Raw genomic sequence first — 21,647 nt, 5'->3', positions numbered from 1 at the left:
AACCGGAGTGCCGGGGGGTTATCGGAAACCCCGGGGGAACTAATGGGCCAACATGGTTCTTGTGAGAGAGGGAGGAGGGGGGCTTAGGGCTGGCGGCGCCCCCCCTTGAGGAGTCCGAATTGGACAAGGAGGGGGGCGCCCCCTCTTTCCCTCCCTATCTCCCTCTCCTTCCTTCCCCCTTCCCCCTCCTTGTTGGACTAGGAAAGGGGGAGTCCTACTCCTACTAGGAGGAGGACTCCTCCCCTCCTTGGCGCGCCCTAGGGCCGGCCGGCCTCCCCCCTTGCTCCTTTATATACAGGGGCAGGGGGCACCCTAGAACACACAAGTTGATCATTGATCTCTTAGCCGTGTGTGGTGCTCCCCTCCACCATAATCCACCTCGGTCATATCGTTGCAGTGCTTAGGCGAAGCCCTGCGCCGGTAGCTTCATCATGACCGTCATCACGTCGTCGTGCTGACGAAGCTCTCCCTCGACACTCAGCTGGATCGAGAGTTCGTGGGACGTCACCGAGCCGAACGTGTGCAGATCGCGGAGGTGCCGTACTTTCGGTACTAGGATCGGTCGGTTCGTGAAGACGTACGACTACATCAACCGCGTTGCCATAACGCTTCCGCTACGGTCTACGAGGGTACGTGGACTACACTCTGCCCTCTCGTTGCTATGCATCACCATTATCTTGCGTGTGCGTAGGAATTTTTTTGAAATTACTGCGTTCCCCAACACTCCCTCACCCGCTAAATCAAATATTCCATCAGTTTCAAAATATGAGGGGCATTAGTTTTGTTGAAAGTCAAATTTCTTTAACTTTGACCAAGTTCAGAGCAAAAATATCGACATCCACAATATTAAGCAAAAAAGTATGGAAATTTATTTCTTGATGAATTTAAAAATAACGATTTGATATTATGAATTTTGATATATTTTTATACAAATTTGATCAATCTTAAAAGATTTAATTTTAAAAAAATAATACACCTTATATTTTGAAACAAAATTATTACTTTTTAAGGAAACCCAACAACACCAACAGCGCAGCAGAGCGCGCCCAGACCTTTCTAGTAATTAGTAATTATGTAAACAGGAGTACATCATCCGAAAACCTTCTGATGATTGTAACACGTGGCACGCAGACATAACCAGACGCAGCCATTTGCTAACTAGGAGAAACACACTGACACACACACACACCCCACACCCTACTCCACAGAGAGAGACTCGACAGGGTCGAAGGCGTCCGGCCGCAATGGTGGGCCTCTCGAACGGCGTCCTGGGCGCCCTGAGCATCGTGTCCCTCGTGGCCGCCGTCCCGCTCCTCGGCGCGGGCGCCTACCTCCACGACCACGCCGCCTCCACCGAGTGCCAGCGCCTGCTGCGGCTGCCCACCCTCGCCCTGGGCGGCGGGATCATCCTCCTCTCCCTCATGGCCCTCTTCGGCGCGTGCTGCCGCGCCTGCAGCCCGCTCCTCTGGCTCTACGTGATCGCCATGTTCCTGCTCGTCGTCGGCATGTTCTTCCTCACCGTCTTCGCCTACGACGTCACCAACAAGGGCGCCGCCACCGCCGCCGACGGGAGCGGCTACGGGGACTACCGGATCGGGGACTACTCCGACTGGCTCAAGGACAAGGTCGAGGACTACGAGACGTGGCAACAGATCCAGAGCTGCATGGCCGACGCCGGCGTCTGCGGAGATGGCCGGTTCAGCGGCCGGCTCGGCGGCGTCTCCGCGGGGATCGACGCCACCGACTTCTACCGCCTGCATCTGCCGCTCCTCCAGGTATGCGTGCGCGCTTTGTGGATCCGTTGGATGGTTGCATCTTGCGTGGCGTGCATGTATCACGCGTCACTCGCCCACGCACTCCTGCTCCTGCCAACTGTTAAAAACTTAAAACCGTTTCACTCAGATAACTTTTTGCCCTCTCTCATTCTAAGTAACTGAAATAATGCCCATTTATTTATGGAGATTGAACGTTGCATTAATACGTCACTTCAATTCAGGAGCTGCTAAGTAAGGCTGATGATTAATTGCCTACATCCATATCTCGATCGCCATATTGGCCCTTGTTCATTTCACTGGAACTATAAACATCACTCGCTTAATGACTAAAAAGCACGAACACGGAAAATGCAATATCCAAAAATATCAAATATCGTGTTAACTGAGGATTGGCGTGAAAAATGTTGGTGGATGAACGAATTTTATTTGTACTACAAAAGCTTTTTTTTTGTTTTGAAAGAACTGCCATTTTTCTGTAACCGTGCCAAACCAATTAAGTTCATTCGAAAGAAACGATATTCAAGATAATAAGTTGTTTTATTTCTGTTTTATGTATCAAAATATTGTGTGCATATTTTCTTCTTAAAAAATGGCCCTTGTCATTTGTTTTGTTTCTGGCTGTTCGGTTTGTTTTTGGCTTGTTTCTTATTCCATCCATCCTAAAATCTAAAATACCCCTGACTCCCAAATACAAGGTGTATTTGTATTCTAAAGTCAGATGTGTCTAATGTTTGAGCAAGTTTATAGCAAAATATATCAACATCTACAATACAATTTCATGACGAATCTAATGATACCGATTTCGTATTGTAAAATATTGATATTTTTCTATACAAACTTGCTCAAAGTTAGAGAAGTTTAAATTTGGAAAAAAAGTTTAATACACCTTATATTTTGGAACGGAGGGGGTAAGAGATATTTCGACTCACTAAGACAAGGTATTAACCAACAAATGCTTGCTTTGCACAAAACTGATTTAGTTAGGTATGGCGTGATTCTGTAACACATAAAAACATATTGGTGGGGGTAAATAAAGTATCAATGAAAGGTCTGTGCAAACGAATCAAAGTGTCTTATATTTTGAGACAACCTTTTGTTTCTCGTGGCTTGATGATCCCTGTATTATTTTGCACAACCAGTTAGCCACACTGCTCCTCCTTGAATGAATGAATTAAAGCAGGCCATCGAGCCAGCTAACAAAGTGTCTGCCCTGAAATGAACAATCTTTTGCGTGCAGTCCGGGTGCTGCAAGCCGCCGGCGTACTGCGGGTACCGGGCGGTGAACGCGACGTTCTACGAGGCCCCGGCGAGCGGGCCGGGCACGACGGACGCGGACTGCCAGGCGTGGAGCAACGAGCCCAGCCTGATGTGCTTCCGGTGCAACGCGTGCAAGGTGGGCGTGTTGGCCACCGCCAAGAGCAACTGGCGGGCCGTGGCCGGCGCCAACATCGCCGCCCTCCTGCTCATCCTCCTCGCCTACTCCCTCGGCTGCTGCGCTCTCCGCAACCACGACCGGCCCCGCCGCGGCGGATACTACTACTGATTGCTCCGGGGGATTATTAGTTGGTTTGAGGTTCAGGATTCAGAGAATCGGAGTAGATTTTCGATCTCGTGCCTTTTCTTTCTTCTCTTTGCTTATTAGTGCAGTAGCAGTAAGTAGAGCTAGCGCAGAGGTAACAGAGTTGATGTAAAATTTGTTTGGCATCAAGTCATGTTCAATGGTGTTCTTCAGAGTTCGAATCGGCCCAACATATGATCATGCGTTCTGCTGTGACTGCCAAGCGGTTTTGTGCCGCTACCATAATGATGAGTTGCTGACAGCCGGTAAGTCTAAAAGGCCGAGGCAAAGTCCTGTTACGCGTTAAGTCTTCTGAAATTTTCCTTCCTCCATTTTGGACCCCTGTTGTCTCCTCTCGTACATTGAAGGACGCATGATGTATCTCCGCTGACGTTTACCTTCGATCCCCGCTTGTTTTTGCACCGCGCTACACTCAGAAAAGTGAAACGGGAATGCACACCCTCGCTGTCTTGTTTCTCCATTTATTCAGCTCAAATAGCAAAGTGACAGCAAAGTGAAACGGGAATGCACACCCTCGCTGTCTTGTTTCTCCATTTATTCAGCTCAAATGGCAAAGTGACAGCACAAGTAAAAAAAAAGAGAAAAAAATGATGGTTCGTTGCAGTGGGCTGCGAGGCCCAAGGCGGCCAGGATGTGCAGCAGCCCGTTATCCTTCCACCGTTGGAAGCGGGCAGTGATCGCTGCTCTGTGAAACCAACCTATGATCATGCGTTCTGCTGTGACTGCAAAGCGGTTTTGTGCCGCTACCACAATGATGAGTTGCTGACAGCCGGTAAGTCTAGAAGGCCGAGGCAAAGTCCTGTTCAGCGTCAAGTCTTCTGAAATTTCCCTTCCTCCATTTTGGACCCCTGTTGTCTCCTCTCGTACGTTGAAGGACGCATGATGTATCTCCGCTGACGTTTACCTTCGATCCCCGCTTGTTTTTGCACCGCGCTACACTCAGAAAAGTGAAACGGGAATGCACACCCTCGCTGTCTTGTTTCTCCATTTATTCAGCTCAAATGGCAAAGTGACAGCAAAGTGAAACGGGAATGCACACCCTCGCTGTCTTGTTTCTCCATTATTCAGCTCAAATGGCAAAGTGACAGCACAAGCAAAAAAAGAAAGAGAAAAAAATGATGGTTCGTTGCAGTGGGCTGCGAGGCCCAAGGCGGCCAGGATGTGCAGCGGCCCGTTATCCTTCCACCGTTGGAAGCGGGCAGTGATCGCTGCTCTGTGAAACCAACCTATGATCATGCGTTCTGCTGTGACTGCAAAGCGGTTTTGTGCCGCTACCATAATGATGAGTTGCTGACAGCCGGTAAGTCTAGAAGGCCGAGCCAAAGTCCTGTTCAGCGTCAAGTCTTCTGAAATTTCCCTTCCTCCATTTTGGACCCCTGCTGTCTCCTCTCGTACGTTGAAGGACGCATGATGTATCTCCGCTGACGTTTACCTTCGATCCCCGCTTGTTTTTGCACCGCGCTACACTCAGAAAAGTGAAACGGGAATGCACACCCTCGCTGTCTTGTTTCTCCATTTATTCAGCTCAAATGGCAAAGTGACAGCAAAGTGAAACGGGAATGCACACCCTCGCTGTCTTGTTTCTCCATTATTCAGCTCAAATGGCAAAGTGACAGCACAAGCAAAAAAAGAAAGAGAAAAAAATGATGGTTCGTTGCAGTGGGCTGCGAGGCCCAAGGCGGCCAGGATGTGCAGCGGCCCGTTATCCTTCCACCGTTGGAAGCGGGCAGTGATCGCTGCTCTGTGAAACCAACCTATGATCATGCGTTCTGCTGTGACTGCAAAGCGGTTTTGTGCCGCTACCATAATGATGAGTTGCTGACAGCCGGTAAGTCTAGAAGGCCGAGCCAAAGTCCTGTTCAGCGTCAAGTCTTCTGAAATTTCACTTCCTCCATTTTGGACCCCTGCTGTCTCCTCTCGTACGTTGAAGGACGCATGATGTATTTCCGCTGACGTTTGCCTTCGATCCCCGCTTGTTTTTGCACCGCGCTACACTCAGAAAAGTGAAACGGGAATGCACACCCTCGCTGTCTTGTTTCTCCATTTATTCAGCTCAAATGGCAAAGTGACAGCAAAGTGAAACGGGAATGCACACCCTCGTTGTCTTGTTTCTCCATTTATTCAGCTCAAATGGCAAAGTGACAGCACAAGCAAAAAAAGAAAGAGAAAAAAATGGTGGTTCGTTGCAGTGGGTTGCGAGGCCCAAGGCGGCCAGGATGTGCAGCGGCCCGTTATCCTTCCACCATTGGAAGCGGGCAGTGATCACTGCTCTGTGAAACCAACCTATGATCATGCGTTCTGCTGTGACTGCAAAGCGGTTTTGTGCCACTACCATAATGATGAGTTGCTGACAGCCGGTAAGTCTAGAAGGCCAAGGCAAAGTCCTGTTCAGCATCAAGTCTTCTGAAAGTTCACTTCCTCCATTTTGGACCCCTGCTGTCTCCTCTCGTACGTTGAAGGACGCATGATGTATTTCCGCTGACGTTTGCCTTCGATCCCCGCTTGTTTTTGCACCGCGCTACACTCAGAAAAGTGAAACGGGAATGCACACCCTCGCTGTCTTGTTTCTCCATTTATTCAACTCAAATGGCAAAGTGACAGTACAAGCAAAAAAAGAAAGAGAAAAAATGGTGGTTCGTTGCAGTGGGCTGCGAGGCCCAAGGCGGCCAGGATGTGCAGCTGCCCGTTATCCTTCCACCGTTGGAAGCGGGCAGTGATCGCTGCTCTGTGAAACCAGCCTCGCGCAGTGCCTTCCACATCATGGCCCGTGAAGCCCAGCTTTCACCGCGCTACACTCAGAAAAGTGAAACGGGAATGCACACCCTCGCTGTCTTGTTTCTCCATTTATTCAGCTCAAATGGCAAAGTGACAGCAAAGTGAAACGGGAATGCACACCCTCCCTGTCTTGTTTCTCCATTTATTCAGCTCAAATGGCAAAGTGACAGCACAAGCAAAAAAACAAAAAGAAAAAAATGGTGGTTCGTTGCAGTGGGCTGCGAGGCCCAAGGCGGCCAGGATGTGCAGCGGCCCGTTATCCTTCCACCATTGGAAGCGGGCAGTGATCGCTGCTCTGTAAAACCAACCTATGATCATGCGTTCTGCTGTGACTGCAAAGCGGTTTTGTGCCGCTACCATAATGATGAGTTGCTGACAGCCGGTAAGTCTAGAAGGCCGAGGCAAAGTCCTGTTCAGCATGAAGTCTTCTGAAATTTCCCTTCCTCCATTTTGAACCCCTGCTGTCTCCTCTCGTAAGTTGAAGGACGCATGATGTATCTCCGCTGACGTTTACCTTCGATCCCCGCTTGTTTTTGCACCGCGCTACACTCAGAAAAGTGAAACGGGAATGCACACCCTCGTTGTCTTGTTTCTCCATTTATTCAGCTCAAATGGCAAAGTGACAGCACAAGTAAAAAAAGAAAGAGAAAAAAATGGTGGTTCGTTGCATGATGTATCTCCGCTGACGTTTACCTTCGATCCCCGCTTGTTTTTGCACCGCGCTACACTCAGAAAAGTGAAACGGGAATGCACACCCTCGCTGTCTTGTTTCTCCATTTATTCAGCTCAAATGGCAAAGTGACAGCACAAGCAAAAAAAGAAAGAGAAAAATTCAGCTCAAATGGCAAAGTGACAGCACAAGCAAAAAAAGAAAGAGAAAAATTCAGCTCAAATGGCAAAGTGACAGCACAAGCAAAAAAAGAAAAAGAAAACCAATGAAGCCCAGCTTTCGCACAGGCCCCGAACGGTCCACTACTCAACTTGGAACGGGCGGGCCAACAACAGCACAATCCCGACCAGGCCCGCAGCGCTACGGCAACGTCCACACCACCTTATTGCCCCCTCTCGGGTCACAAGCTCACTCTAACGAGCTCGGCGAGGAAAGGGGTGGAGGAGGCTATTTAATCTGGTCGTTCGCTCCCTCGCTAAGCGAGGTGGGACTAAAAAGAGGTGGTGGAGAGCCGTGCGAGTGCGTATGTGCTGAAGCGGTACGTGGCTTTTGTTTCTGTCTCTGTCGCTTTGCGCCGTTCAGATAGGAATATTCGTTTCCCTCAAAAGAAAAAAAGATAGGAATATTCGTGAAGCAAGAGTAGACGTGCGGAAGGATGTGGACCAAATGTGTAACTGCAACCTTTTGACTACTGATGAATTACTGATCGCTTCGTCCGTCCATGGGGGCTTTGGTTGGTTCAGGATTCAGAGTAGATGTACAAGCGTGACCATGACTCAGGAGCTGGTGGCAGTCAGGAAGTCCGGAAGACCGAAGCAAACATAATTTTCATCAAGGAGTGATCTTGTGAACTTTTCCATCGTTATTCGATTCAGAATGTTGGTAGTGTTCTCTCTGCTGCCCCTGTCGTCGACTGTTATTTATCTCTGGCCCGTGCTGGTGCCAACTGCCAAGGGAGGGGCACCTTTGTTGCTTGTTGCTACACCGACACTACACTCAGAAACGGGACATGGAGAATGTCGCAGACTCGCAGCCTTGCGTAATGTGCGGCTCACTGAATCTGACTTGAATCAGGTCGACGGCGCTAAGAGCATCTACATCTAAATTCACGTATAAACATCACCAAAAAGATCGGTCATAGTTCACACATTCATGCTGTTCGGCAAATGCTAACTAGATACTAGGAGGTAGATACTACGAGCTAGATATGAGAGGGCGAAGCTTCGCCACGTCCTCGCCGGCCCTTTTTGCCCTTCCGGTCGCCAGCACTGCTATAGGTGTCCACGTCAGGACGTGCGTCGATGTTGGAGCCGTGGGAGTCGGACGTGTCGGAGGAGGAGGAATTGGAGATGATAATGTAGCCCTGCAAGCGTCGGACGATGCGGTCCCACTTGCGCTTGAGCTTGGCCACCCTCGTCGCTGCCTCCGCCACCTCCCGCTCGGACTGCTCAATGCCGAGTTGGAGCTGCTTGGTGTTAATCCTCTGGAGCCGGCGGGCGTCCATCTCCGCTGTGGTAAGTGACTGACGGTACACCCATTGGAGGAGACGCTCCTCTTCGTCGGGCACGGACATGACGCCTCGGCGGCGGGCGGATTGCACAGCCGCGGCGGACGCAGCCCCATCTCCCTTTCCCTCTTCCTCTTGTGGCGGGCCGCGCGTGCCTCCGACTCCGGAGTCCGCATTCGCGCCGCCGGCGGTGCATGCACTAGAACCCACCGCTGCCCGCGCGGAGTAGCGGCCAGAGGTGGAGGAGGCTGCCGTACGGGCAACGCCGATTGGGCTGCCATCACAGATCCGCATGCGGGGCGGGAAGGGAAGGCGCCGACTTCGGCGCTGCGGCGACGGGCGACAGGTGGCGTCGCACCTGAACCGGAGCCACCGCTCGTACCGACCCACGAGCGCTCCAGTGCGATACAGAGCGCCAGCTCGTCCTCGTCTCCGGAGCGGCCATCGGAGTGGCTGCGGTGCTGGACATGATCGTCGTCGCCCAGATTTGGACGAATTGGGGAAAGGGAAGTGGAACGGAGCGGAGTGAAGTGAAGTGAGCCTAGGGTTTGCTCCAGAGGGGGATTTTGTGGGGGTGGGCCAGATGTGGGCTAGGCGGACGTGGCGCATATCCGGCCTACATTTGAGCTGGATATGAGGGGTGCTGGTCATCCCGGGCGTTTGAGGACAGTTTGAGATGTCCGGTTAGATCCCTTTTTTTTGTGACCGGTCAGTGACCGAACGGCCTGCCCGGACATTGAGACAAGTTTGAGAGGTCCAGTTGTAGATGCTCTAAACCACGAGAAGTTAGGTGACATGGGAACGGACGATGAATGAATGACAGCGAGGCCGGTGCTCATAGTGAAGCATCAACAATAACTAAACACTCAGCATCTATATAACTAAGATGCACACAATCAAAGTGAACACATACACACAAAGAAATCCGCTGCAAAGAGCATAGTTATAGAGGACCGAAGCTACGACTAGCTGTGTGCAACGCTTGACGCAGAGGCCGAGGATAATTCTCCTTTTCTAAGAAAAGATTAAAAAGGGACAAAAAAAGGCAACTACAATTCATTCCAAGCCCAACGATGATGATGCAAGCACACATGATTCAAACGTCATAACCACACAAATCAGACACTGTGCAGTGCACACACTAGGCAGGCAACACATACATTACGAGCCATCACGAGCCATACACACAATTTATATCATTTGGTCCATCATGAAAAGTAGTTTCATATTTTATATATTATGCATTATAGATATTATTATTTTATTCTATAATCTTGATCAAACATTTAAATTGTTGACTTGCATGGAAACCAATACACCTTATATTCTAGAACTGAGGGAGTATTACATTTACAACTGGACAACTTTAGATACACTATTTTGGAAAGGTTGTATTATAACCTGTTGGTTGATTATTGCTACTTGTGGTAGATGTTGGGTTTTTTCCGAAGAGGAATAGTGAATTAGTATAGTAACAGATAGTATTTCCCTCATTTAAGAACCAATGTTTATCAAACCAGAAAGAGACGGCACACAAACAACATGAACGGTACCTACACACACAAATAAGATGCTTGCACCCAACGAAGGCAAGAGGGTTGTCAATCCCTTTCTTTTGCCAATTGAAAGGATTAAATCTGATAGTGATTGGTATGCAAATAAAATAAAAGCAAATAAAAACAGCGAGCAATTGTAGGTTTTTAGTAATAATGGAGAATACACTCAGGGGACATAGGTTCGCTAGAGGTGCATCTCTCCTAAGCATAGCATCGGTGGGTAAACAAATTATTTTTGGCAATTGGTAGAATTGTGCGTTATGATTATGATTCTTCATGGCATGATTTACATATGCATTACGGCCGTGACAAGTATACCGTTAATCCAACTGCATCTACTACCATTACTCCACCCCAAGACCGCTATTCAACATGCATCTCAAGGCATTAAGTTCATGAACTTAGTAACGCTTTAAGCAAGATGACGTAATATAGACAAAGTAAGACCAAGCAATATGTTCGAACCCCGTCATTTTATCCTTAGTAGCAACAATACATTACGTGCCTTGCAACTTATCTGTCACAGAGTAAGGACACTGCAATATTGAACCCACTACTATTCACCACTCTCTCTAAAGATCTACTCATCTAATTGATCAAAGAAGACTCATAGATCGGAAAGCATACATAACTATAAAATCACACATAAATAAATCTTAAAAAGATTCAAATAGTTTCAATGAATAATCTGATCATAAACCCACAATCCCAACAAACACACCACGATAATTACATTGAATAGATCTCAGAGGAGATCATTGTATTGAAGATCAAAAGAGAGAGAGAAAGTGATCTAGCTACTACTATAGACCCGTAGGTCCTGAAGGAACTCACACACCATGGAGGCAGCAAGATCGATGAAGATTGCCTCCCCAATGGTTTCCCTGTCCGGCGGAGTACCGGAAAAGGCCTCCGGATGGGATTGCGGAAGAACAGAGGCTTGCGGCGGTGATAAAATTGTGTCAGGTCCCGCTTCGGGAGTTTTAGAATATGTGGGAATTCATAGGCTAGAAATTAGGTTAAGAGGTGGCTCAGGGGGGCGTTCCCCTTGAGGTTGTGGAACCCTCGTGGGACTTCTGGTCTCTCCCTGAAGCTTCTAAGTTCTCTCGTGATCCACAAAAAATCACTATAAAATTTCATCGTGTTTGGAGTTCGTTTGGTATGGTTTTTCTGTGAAACAAAGAAATAGGCAAAAAGTAGGAACTCACACTAGGCACTAAGTTAATAGGTTAGTCCATAAAAATAATATAAAATGACATGTAAAGTGTACAAGAATGATAATATAATAGCATAAACAATAAAAAATTATAGATACGTTGAAGACGTATATATTATATGGACCTATTTACCAACAAATCAAAAATAAGCTATTGGAGATGCTCTTAAGCGGATCTGGTACCATATGTGGCACTACTTTTTAGACAATATGTGACACTATTTAGTGTTAGTTACACCATATGTCCTTATTTACATGTCATATTGTTGTTTGTGATTATACTTTTATCATAAAATTTGATCAACAATATATTTAAAAAAATCATAAAAAATGTATAGCTGGAACTCCATTTCAGTACGAATTGAACAATATCATTTATGTGACATGTAACCCATGTTTTGTTGGTCGCCAAAGTCGATCCTTCATATATGTGTGCGTCACATAGATAGGGACAAAGGAAGTACCTTGTATGGGGTTGCAAGATGTCTTGTATTTTGAAGTATACGGATTATTACAAATGTTACTGGAGATATATATTCTGTTGGAAATATGCCATAGAGGCAATAATAAAATGGTTATTATTATATTTCCTTGTTCATGATAATTGTCTATTGTTCATGCTATAATTGTATTAACCGGAAACCGTAATACATGTGTGAATACATAGACCACAACATGTCCCTAGTGAGCCTCTAGTTGACTAGCTCGTTGATCAATAGATGGTTGTGGTTTCTTGACCATGGACATTGGATGTCGTTGATAATGGGATCACATCATTAGGAGAATGATGTGATGGACAAGACCCAATCCTAAGCATAGCACAAGATCGTGTAGTTCGTTTTGCTAGAGCTTTTCTAATGTCAAGTATCGTTTCCTTAGACCATGAGATTGTGCAACTCCCGGATACCGTAGGAATGCTTTGGGTGTACCAAATGTCACAACATAACTGGGTGGCTATAAAGGTGCACTACAGGTATCTCCGAAAGTGTCTGTTGGGTTGGCACGAATCGAGTCTGGGATTTGTCACTCTGTATTTCGGAGAGGTATCTCTGAGCCCACTTGATAATGCATCATCATAATGAGCTCAATGTGACTAAAGAGTTAGCCACGGGATCATGCGTTACGGAACGAGTAAATAGACTTGCCGGTAACGAGATTGACCGAGGTATGGGGATACCAACGATCGAATCTCGGGCAAGTAACATACCGATAGACAAAGGGAATTGTATATGGGATTGATTGAATCCCCGACATCGTGGTTCATCCGATGAGATCATCGTGGAACATGTGGGAGCCAATATGGGTATCCAGATCCCGCTATTGGTTATTGGCCAGAGAGGTGTCTCGGTCATGTCTGCATGGTTCCCGAACCCGTAGGGTCTACACACTTAAGGTTCGGTGACGCTAGAGTTGTTATGGGAAATAGTATGTGGTTACCGAACGTAGTTCGGAGTCCCGGATGAGATTCCGGACGTCACGAGGAACTCCAGAATGGTCCGGAGGTGAAGATCGATATATTGGACGAAGGGTATTGGAGTCCGGAATTGTTCTGGGAGTACCGGGTGACGACCAGCGTGACCGAAACGTGTTTCGGAGGCCCCGGCAAGCGTTGGGGGGCCTTATGGGCCAAGGGGAGGGGCACATCAGCCCACTAAGGGGCTGTGCGCCCCTCCCACCCCATCTCACGTAACGTGGAGAGGTTGGGGCGCCTCCCCTAGGGCAGCCACCCCTCCCGGCTTGGGGGGCAAGTTTCCTAGGGGTGGGGGTGCCCAAACCCATCTAGGGTTTCCCCTGTGGCCGCCACCCCTCCCCTAGGGAACCCTAGGGCGTCTCCTCCACCCCCTTCCCCCTATATATAGTGAGGGAGGGAGAGGGCAGCCGCACCCCTTCCCTGGCGCATCCCTCTCCTCCTCCAACTCCTCCTCCTCCTCCATAGTGCTCAGCGAAGCTCTGCCGGAGAACCACGAGCTCCATAGCCACCATGCCATCGTGCTGCTGGAGTTCTCCCTCAACTTCTCCTCTCCCCTTGCTGGATCAAGAAGGAGGAGACGTCCCCAGGCTGTACGTGTGTTGAACGCGGAGGCGCCGTCCGTTCGGCGCTAGATCGGATCTTCCGCGATTTGAATCGCCGCGAGTACGACTCCATCAACCGCGTTCCTGTAACGCTTCCGCTTAGCGATCTTCAAGTGTATGAAGATGCACTCCTTCTCTCTCGTTGCTACCATCTCCTAGATTGATCTTGGTGACACGTAGGAAAATTTTGAATTATTACTACGTTCCCCAACAGTGGCATCATGAGCTAGGTCTATGCGTAGATTCTATGCACGAGTAGAACACAAGTAGTTGTGGGCGATGATTTGATCAATTTGCTTACCGTTACTAGTCTTATCTTGATTCGGCGGCATTGTGGGATGAAGCGGCTCGGACCGACCTTACACGTACTCTTACGTGAGACAGGTTCCACCGACTGACATGCACTTGATGCATAAGGTGGCTAGCGGGTGTCTGTCTCTCCCACTTTAGTCGGATCGGATTTGATGAAAAGGGTCCTTATGAAGGGTAAATAGCAATTGGCATATCACCGTTGTGGCTTTTGCATAGGTAAGAAATGTTTTTGCTAGAAACCCATAGCAGCCACGTAAAACATGCAAACAACAATTAGAGGACGTCTAACTTGTTTTTCCAGGGTATGCTATGTGATGTGATATGGCCAAAAGGATGTGATGAATGATATATGTGATGTATGAGATTGATCATGTTCTTGTAATAGGAATCACGACTTGCATGTCGATGAGTATGACAACCGGCAGGAGCCATAGGAGTTGTCTTAATTTATTGTATGACCTGCGTGTCAATGAAAAACGCCATGTAATTACTTTAGTTTATTGCTAACCGTTAGCCATAGTAGTTGAAGTAATATTTGGCGAGACAACTTCATGAAGACACGATGATGGAGATCATGGTGTCATGCCGGTGACGAAGGTAATCATGCCGCGCCTCGAAGATGGAGATCAAAGGCGCAAGATGATATTGGCCATATCATGTCACTTTATGATTTGCATGTGATGTTTGTCATGTTTACATCTTATTTGCTTAGAACGACGGTAGAATAAATAAGATGATCCCTCTCTAAAATTTCAAAAAAGTGTTCCCCCTAACTGTGCACCGTTGCGAAGGTTCGTTGTTTCGAAGCACCACGTGATGATCGGGTGTGATAGATTCTAACGTTCGAATACAACGGGTGTAAGCCAGATTTACACATGCAAAACACTTAGGTTGACTTGACGAGCCTAGCATGTACAGACATGGCCTCGGAACACGAGAGACCGAAAGGTCGAACATGAGTCGTATAGTAGATACGATCAACATGGAGATGTTGACCGTTGATGACTAGTCCGTCTCACGTGATGATCGGACACAGCCTAGTTGATCCAGATCATGTATCACTTAGATGACTAGAGGGATGTCTATCTGAGTGGGTGTTCATTAAATAATTTGATTAGATGAACTTAATTATCATGAACATAGTCTAAATTGTCTTTGCAAGTTATGTTGTAGATTAATAGCTCGCGCTTTAGCTCCCTGTTTTAATACGTTCCTAGAGAAAGACTAAGTTGAAAGATATTGTAAGCAATTGAGCGGACTAGGGCCGTAGTCTGAGGTTTGTCCTCACTGCTACACAGAAGGCTTCTGTCCTTGATGCACCGCTCGATGTGCCAACCCCTCTGGCGTCGTCTGTGGATGTTGTGAACATCTGGTAGACACGTTCTGATGACTACCTGATAGTTTAGTGCGCCATGCTTTACGGCTTAGAGTCGGGGCTCCAAAAACGTTTTGAACGCCATGGAACATATGAGATGTTCCAAGAGCTGCAATTGGTATTTCAGGCTCATGCCTGTGTTGAGAGGTTTGAGACCTCTGACAAGATCTTTGCCTACAAGATGGAGGAGAATAGCTCAGCCAGTGAGCATGTGCTCAGAATGTCTGGGTACTTCAATCACTTGAATCAAGTGGAGTTAATCTTCCAGATAAGAGAGTGATTGACAAAAGTTCTCCAGTCACTATCACCAAGCTGCTAGAAGTTTCGTGATGAACTATAACATGCAAGGGAAGATGATCCCGGAGCTGTTCGTCGTGCTTAAGGCCATAAAGGTAGAAGTCAAGAAGGAGCATCAAGTGTTGATGGTTAACAAGACCACTGGTTTCAAAGAAGGGTAAGGGAAAGAAGGGAAACTTCATGAATGGCAAGCCAGTTGCCACTCCGGTAAAGAAACCCAAGAACCCAACCCGAGACGAAGTGCTTCTATTAGGGGAACGGTCACTAGTAGCGGAACTGCCTCAAATACTTGGTAGATAAGAAGGCTAGCAACTTCAACAAAAGTATATTTGATATATGTGTTATTGATGCGTACCTTACTAGTACTCCTAGTAGCACATGGGTATTAGATACCAGTTCAGTTGCTAATATTGGTAACTCGAAAGAAAAGCTACGGATTAAATGGAGACTAGCTAAGGGCGAGGTGATGATGTGTGTTGGAAGTGTTTCCAAGGTTGATGTGATCACCATCGCACGCTCCCTCTACCTTCGGGATTAGTGTTGAACCTAGATAAATGTTGTTTGCATTCGTGTCTGCGTTGAGCATGAACATGATTAGATCATGTTTATTGCAATACGGTTATGATGGGGAACGTAGTAATTTCAAAAAAATTCTACGCACACGCAAGATCATGGTGATGCATAGCAACGAGAGGGGAGAGTGTTGTCCACGTACCCTCGTAGACCGAAAGCGGAAGCGTTAACACAACGCGGTTGATGTAGTCGTACGTCTTCACGATCCGACCGATCAAGTACCGAACGCGCGGCACCTCCGAGTTCAGCACACGTTCAGCTCGATGACGTCCCTCGAACTCCGATCCAGCCGAGTGTTGAGGGAGAGTTTCGTCAGCACGACGGCGTGGTGACAATGATGATGTTCTACCGACGCAGGGCTTCGCCTAAGCACCGCTACGATATTATCGAGGTGTAATATGGTGGAGAGGGGCACCGCACACGGCTAAGAGATCAATGATCAATTGTGTGTCTAGAGGTGCCCCCCTGCCCCCGTATATAAAGGAGCAAGGGGGGGTTCGGCCGGCCAAGGGGAGAGGCGCGCCAGGAGGAGTCCTACTCCTACCGGGAGTAGGACTCCCCCCCTTTTCCATGTTGGACTAGGAGAGAGAGGGGGAAGAGGTGGAGGGGAGGAAGGAAAGGGGGGGCGCCGCCCCCCTCTCCTTGTCCTATTTGGACTGGGGGGAGGGGCGTGCGGCCCTGCCCTGGCCTCCTCTCCTCTCTTCCACCTAGGCCCACTAAGGCCCATTAAGTTACCGGGGGGTTCCGGTAACCTCCCGGTACTCCAGAAAAATCCCGATTTCACCCGGAACACTTCCGATATCCAAACATAGGCTTCTAATATATCAATCTTTATGTCTCGACCATTTCGAGACTCCTCGTCATGTCCGTGATCACATCCTGGACTCCGAACAACCTTCGGTACATCAAAACATATAAACTCATAATATAACTGTCATCGTAACGTTAAGCGTGCGGACCCTACGGGTTCGAGAACTATGTAGACATGACCGAGACACCTCTCCGGTCAATAACCAATAGCGGAACCTGGATGCTCATATTGGCTCCCACATATTCTACGAAGATCTTTATCGGTCAGACCGCATAACAACATACGTTGTTCCCTTTGTCATCGGTATGTTTACTTGCCCGAGATTCGATCGTCAGTATCTCGATACCTAGTTTAATCTCGTTACCGGCAAGTCTCTTTACTCGTTCCATAATACATCATCCCGCAACTAACTCATTAGTTACAATGCAAGGCTTATAGTGATGTGTATTACTGAGTGGGCCCAGAGATACCTCTCCGACAATCGGAGTGACAAATCCTAATCTCGAAATACGCCAACCCAACAAGTACCTTTGGAGACACCTGTAGAGAACCTTTATAATCACCCAGTTACGTTGTGACGTTTGGTAGCACACAAAGTGTTCCTCCGGTAAACAGGAGTTGCATAATCTCATAGTCATAGGAACATGTATAAGTCATGAAGAAAGCAATAGCAACATACTAAACGATCGAGTGCTAAGCTAACGGAATGGGTCAAGTCAATCACATCATTCTCCTAATGATGTGATCCCGTTAATCAAATGACAACTCATGTCTATGGCTAGGAAACATAACCATCTTTGATCAACGAGCTAGTCAAGTAGAGGCATACTAGTGACACTCTGTTTGTCTATGTATTCACACATGTATTATGTTTCCGGTTAATACAATTCTAGCATGAATAATAAACATTTATCATGATATAAGGAAATAAATAATAACTTTATTATTGCCTCTAGGGCATATTTCCTTCAGTCTCCCACTTGCACTAGAGTCAATAATCTAGATTACACAGTAATGATTCTTACACCCATGGAGTCTTGGTGTTGATCATGTTTTGCTCGTGGAAGAGGCTTAGTCAACGGGTCTGCAACATTCAGATCCGTATGTATCTTGCAAATTTCTATGTCTCCCACCTGGACTAAATCCCGGATGGAATTGAAGCGTCTTTTGATGTGCTTGGTTCTCTTGTGAAATCTGGATTCCTTTGCTAAGGCAATTGCACCAGTATTGTCACAAAAGATTTTAATTGGTCCCGATGCACTAGGTATGACACCTAGATCGGATATGAACTCCTTCATCCAGACTCCTTCATTTGCTGCTTCCGAAGCAGCTATGTACTCCGCTTCACACGTAGATCCCGCCACGACACTTTGCTTAGAACTGCACCAACTGACAGCTCCACCGTTCAATGTAAACACGTATCCGGTTTGCGATTTAGAATCGTCCGGATCAGTGTCAAAGCTTGCATCAACGTAACCATTTACGATGAGCTCTTTGTCACCTCCATAAATGAGAAACATATCCTTAGTCCTTTTCAGGTATTTCAGGATGTTCTTGACCGCTGTCCAGTGATCCACTCCTGGATTACTTTGGTACCTTCCTGCTAAACTTATAGCAAGGCACACATCAGGTCTGGTACACAGCATTGCATACATGATAGAGCCTATGGCTGAAGCATAGGGAACATCTTTCATCTTCTCTCTATCTTCTGCAGTGGTCGGGCATTGAGTCTTACTCAATCTCACACCTTGTAGTACAGGCAAGAACCCTTTCTTTGCTTGATCCATTTTGAACTTCTTCAAAACTTTGTCAAGGTATGTGCTTTGTGAAAGTCCAATTAAGCGTCTTGATCTATCTCTATAGATCTTGATGCCTAATATATATGCAGCTTCACCGAGGTCTTTCATTGAAAAACTCTTATTCAAGTATCCCTTTATGCTATCCAGAAATTCTATATCATTTCCAATTAGCAATATGTCATCCACATATAATATCAGAAATGCTACTGAGCTCCCACTCACTTTCTCGTAAATACAGGCTTCTCCAAAAGTCTGTATAAAACCAAATGCTTTGATCACACTATCAAAGCGTTTATTCCAACTCCGAGAGGCTTGCACCAGTCCATAAATGGATCGCTGGAGCTTGCACACTTTGTTAGCTCCCTTTGGATCGACAAAACCTTTCGGTTGCATCATATACAACTCTTCTTCCAGAAATCCATTCAGGAATGCAGCTTTTGACATCCATTTGCCAAATTTCATAATCATAAAATGCGGCAATTGCTAACATGATTCGGACAGACTTGAGCATCGCTACGGGTGAGAAGGTCTCATCGTAGTCAATCCCTTGAACTTGTCGAAAACCTTTCGCAACAAGTCGAGCTTTATAGACAGTAACATTACCGTCAGCGTCAGTCTTCTTCTTGAAGATCCATTTATTTTCAATGGCTTGCCGATCATCGGGCAAGTCAACCAAAGTCCATACTTTGTTCTCATACATGGATCCCATCTCAGATTTCATGGCCTCAAGCCATTTTGCGGAATCTGGGCTCACCATCGCTTCTTCATAGTTCGTAGGTTCGTCATGGTCTAGTAACATAACCTCCAGAACAGGATTACCGTACCACTCTGGTGCGGATCTTAATCTGGTTGACCTACAAGGTTCAGTAATAACTTGATCTGAAGTTTCATGATCATTATCATTAACTTCCTCACTAATTGGTGTAGGTGTCGCAGAAACTGGTTTCTGTGATGATCTACTTTCCAATAAGGGAGCAGGTACAGTTACCTCATCAAGTTCTACTTTCCTCCCACTCACTTCTTTCGAGAGAAACTCCTTCTCTAGAAAGGATCCATTCTTAGCAACAAATGTCTTGCCTTCGGATCTGTGATAGAAGGTGTACCCAACAGTCTCCTTTGGGTATCCTATGAAGACACATTTCTCCGATTTAGGTTCGAGCTTATCAGGTTGAAGTTTCTTCACATAAGCATCGCAACCCCAAACTTTAAGAAACGACAACTTTGGTTTCTTGCCAAACCATAGTTCATAAGGCGTTGTCTCAACGGATTTCGATGGTGCCCTATTTAGAGTGAATGCAGCCGTCTCTAAAGCATAACCCCAAAACGATAGCGGTAATCAGTAAGAGACATCATAGATCGCACCATATCAAGTAAAGTACGATTACGACGTTCGGACACACCATTACGTTGTGGTGTTCCGGGTGGCGTGAGTTGCGAAACTATTCCGCATTGTTTCAAATGTAGGCCAAACTCGTAACTCAAATATTCTCCTCCACGATCTGATCGTAGAAACTTTATTTTCTTGTTACGATGATTTTCAACTTCGCTCTGAAATTCTTTGAACTTTTCAAATGTTTCAGACTTATGTTTCATTAAGTAGATATACCCATATCTGCTCAAATCATCTGTGAAGGTGAGAAAATAACGATATCCGCCATGAGCCTCAATATTCATCGGACCACATACATCTGTATGTATGATTTCCAACAAATTAGTTGCTCTCTCCATAGTTCCGGAGAATGGTGTTTTAGTCATCTTGCCCATGAGACACGGTTCGCAAGTACCAAGTGATTCATAATCAAGTGATTCCAAAAGTCCATCATTATGGAGTTTCTTCATGCGCTTTACACCGATATGACCTAAACGGCAGTGCCACAAATAAGTTGCACTATCATTATCAACTCTGCATCTTTTGGCTTCGACATTATGAATATGTGTGTCACTACTACCGAGATTCATTAAAAATAGACCACTCTTCAAGGGTGCATGACCATAAAAGATATTACTCATATAAATAGAACAACCATTATTCTCTGATTTAAATGAATAACCGTCTCGCATCAAACAAGATCCAGATATAATGTTCATGCTCAACGCTGGCACCAAATAACAATTATTTAGGTCTAATATTAATCCCGAAGGTAGATGTAGAGATAGCGTGCCGACGGCGATCACATCGACTTTGGAACCGTTTCCCACGCGCATCGTCACCTCGTCCTTGGCCAGTGTTCGCTTAATCCGTAGTCCCTGTTTCGAGTTGCAAATATTAGCAACGGAACCAGTATCAAATACCCAGGTGCTACTGCGAGCTCTGGTAAGGTACACATCAATAACATGTATATCACATATACCTTTTTTCACCTTGCCATCCTTCTTATCCGCCAAATACTTGGGGCAGTTCCGCTTCCAGTGACCAGTCTGCTTGCAGTAGAGCACTCAGTCTCAGGCTTAGGTCCAGATTTGGGTTTCTTCTCCTGAACAGCAACTTGCTTGCTGTTCTTCTTGAAGTTCCCCTTCTTCTTCCCTTTGCCCTTTTTCTTGAAACTAGTGGTCTTATTGACCATCAACACTTGATGCTCCTTTTTTATTTCTACCTCCGCTGCCTTTAGCATTGCGAAGAGCTCGGGAATTGTCTTATTCATCCCTTGCATGTTATAGTTCATCACGAAGCTCTTGTAGCTTGGTGGCAGTGATTGAAGAATTCTGTCAATGACGCTATCATCCGGAAGATTAACTCCCAGTTGAATCAAGTGATTGTTATACCCAGACATTTTGAGTATATGCTCACTGATAGAACTATTCTCTTCCATCTTGCAGCTGTAGAACTTATTGGAGACTTCATATCTCTCAATCCGGGCATTTGCTTGAAATATTAACTTCAACTCCAGGAACATCTCATATGCTCCATGACGTTCAAAACGTCGTTGAAGACCCGGTTCGAAGCCGTAAAGCATGGCACACTGAACTATCGAGTAGTCATCAGCTTTGCTTTGCCAGACGTTCATAACTTCTGGTGTTGCTCTTGCAGCAGGCCTGGCACCCAGCGGTGCTTCCAGGACGTAATTCTTCTGTGCAGCAATGAGGATAATCCTCAAGTTACAGACCCAGTCCGTGTAATTGCTACCATCATCTTTCAACTTTGCATTCTCAAGGAACGCATTAAAATTCAACGGAACAACTGCACGGGCCATCTATCTACAATCAACATAGACAAGCAAGATACTATCAGGTACTAAGTTCATGATAAATTTAAGTTCTATTAATCATATTACTTAAGAACTCCCACTTAGATAGACATCCCTCTAATCATCTAAGTGATTATGTGATCC

The 21,647-nt window shown here is 46.5% G+C and overlaps 1 protein-coding gene across 1 annotated transcript; it reads left to right on the top strand.

Moving 5' to 3' along the window:
- Positions 1-1,176: 1,176 nt before the first annotated feature.
- LOC123145364 (tetraspanin-8-like) lies at positions 1,177-3,511 on the top strand. The gene is made up of 2 exons (XM_044564762.1): positions 1,177-1,775; positions 3,013-3,511. Exons 1-2 carry the CDS (start codon positions 1,245-1,247, stop codon positions 3,316-3,318), a joined length of 837 nt encoding a protein of 278 aa, XP_044420697.1. The 5' UTR covers positions 1,177-1,244; the 3' UTR covers positions 3,319-3,511.
- Positions 3,512-21,647: the final 18,136 nt, after the last annotated feature.

Source organism: Triticum aestivum, chromosome 6D, assembly GCF_018294505.1.
Source record: "Triticum aestivum cultivar Chinese Spring chromosome 6D, IWGSC CS RefSeq v2.1, whole genome shotgun sequence".
NCBI classification, from domain to species: Eukaryota; Viridiplantae; Streptophyta; class Magnoliopsida; order Poales; family Poaceae; genus Triticum; species Triticum aestivum.
The sequence above is the reverse complement of the archived record's forward strand: the minus strand, read 5'-3'. Positions and strand labels throughout refer to the sequence as shown.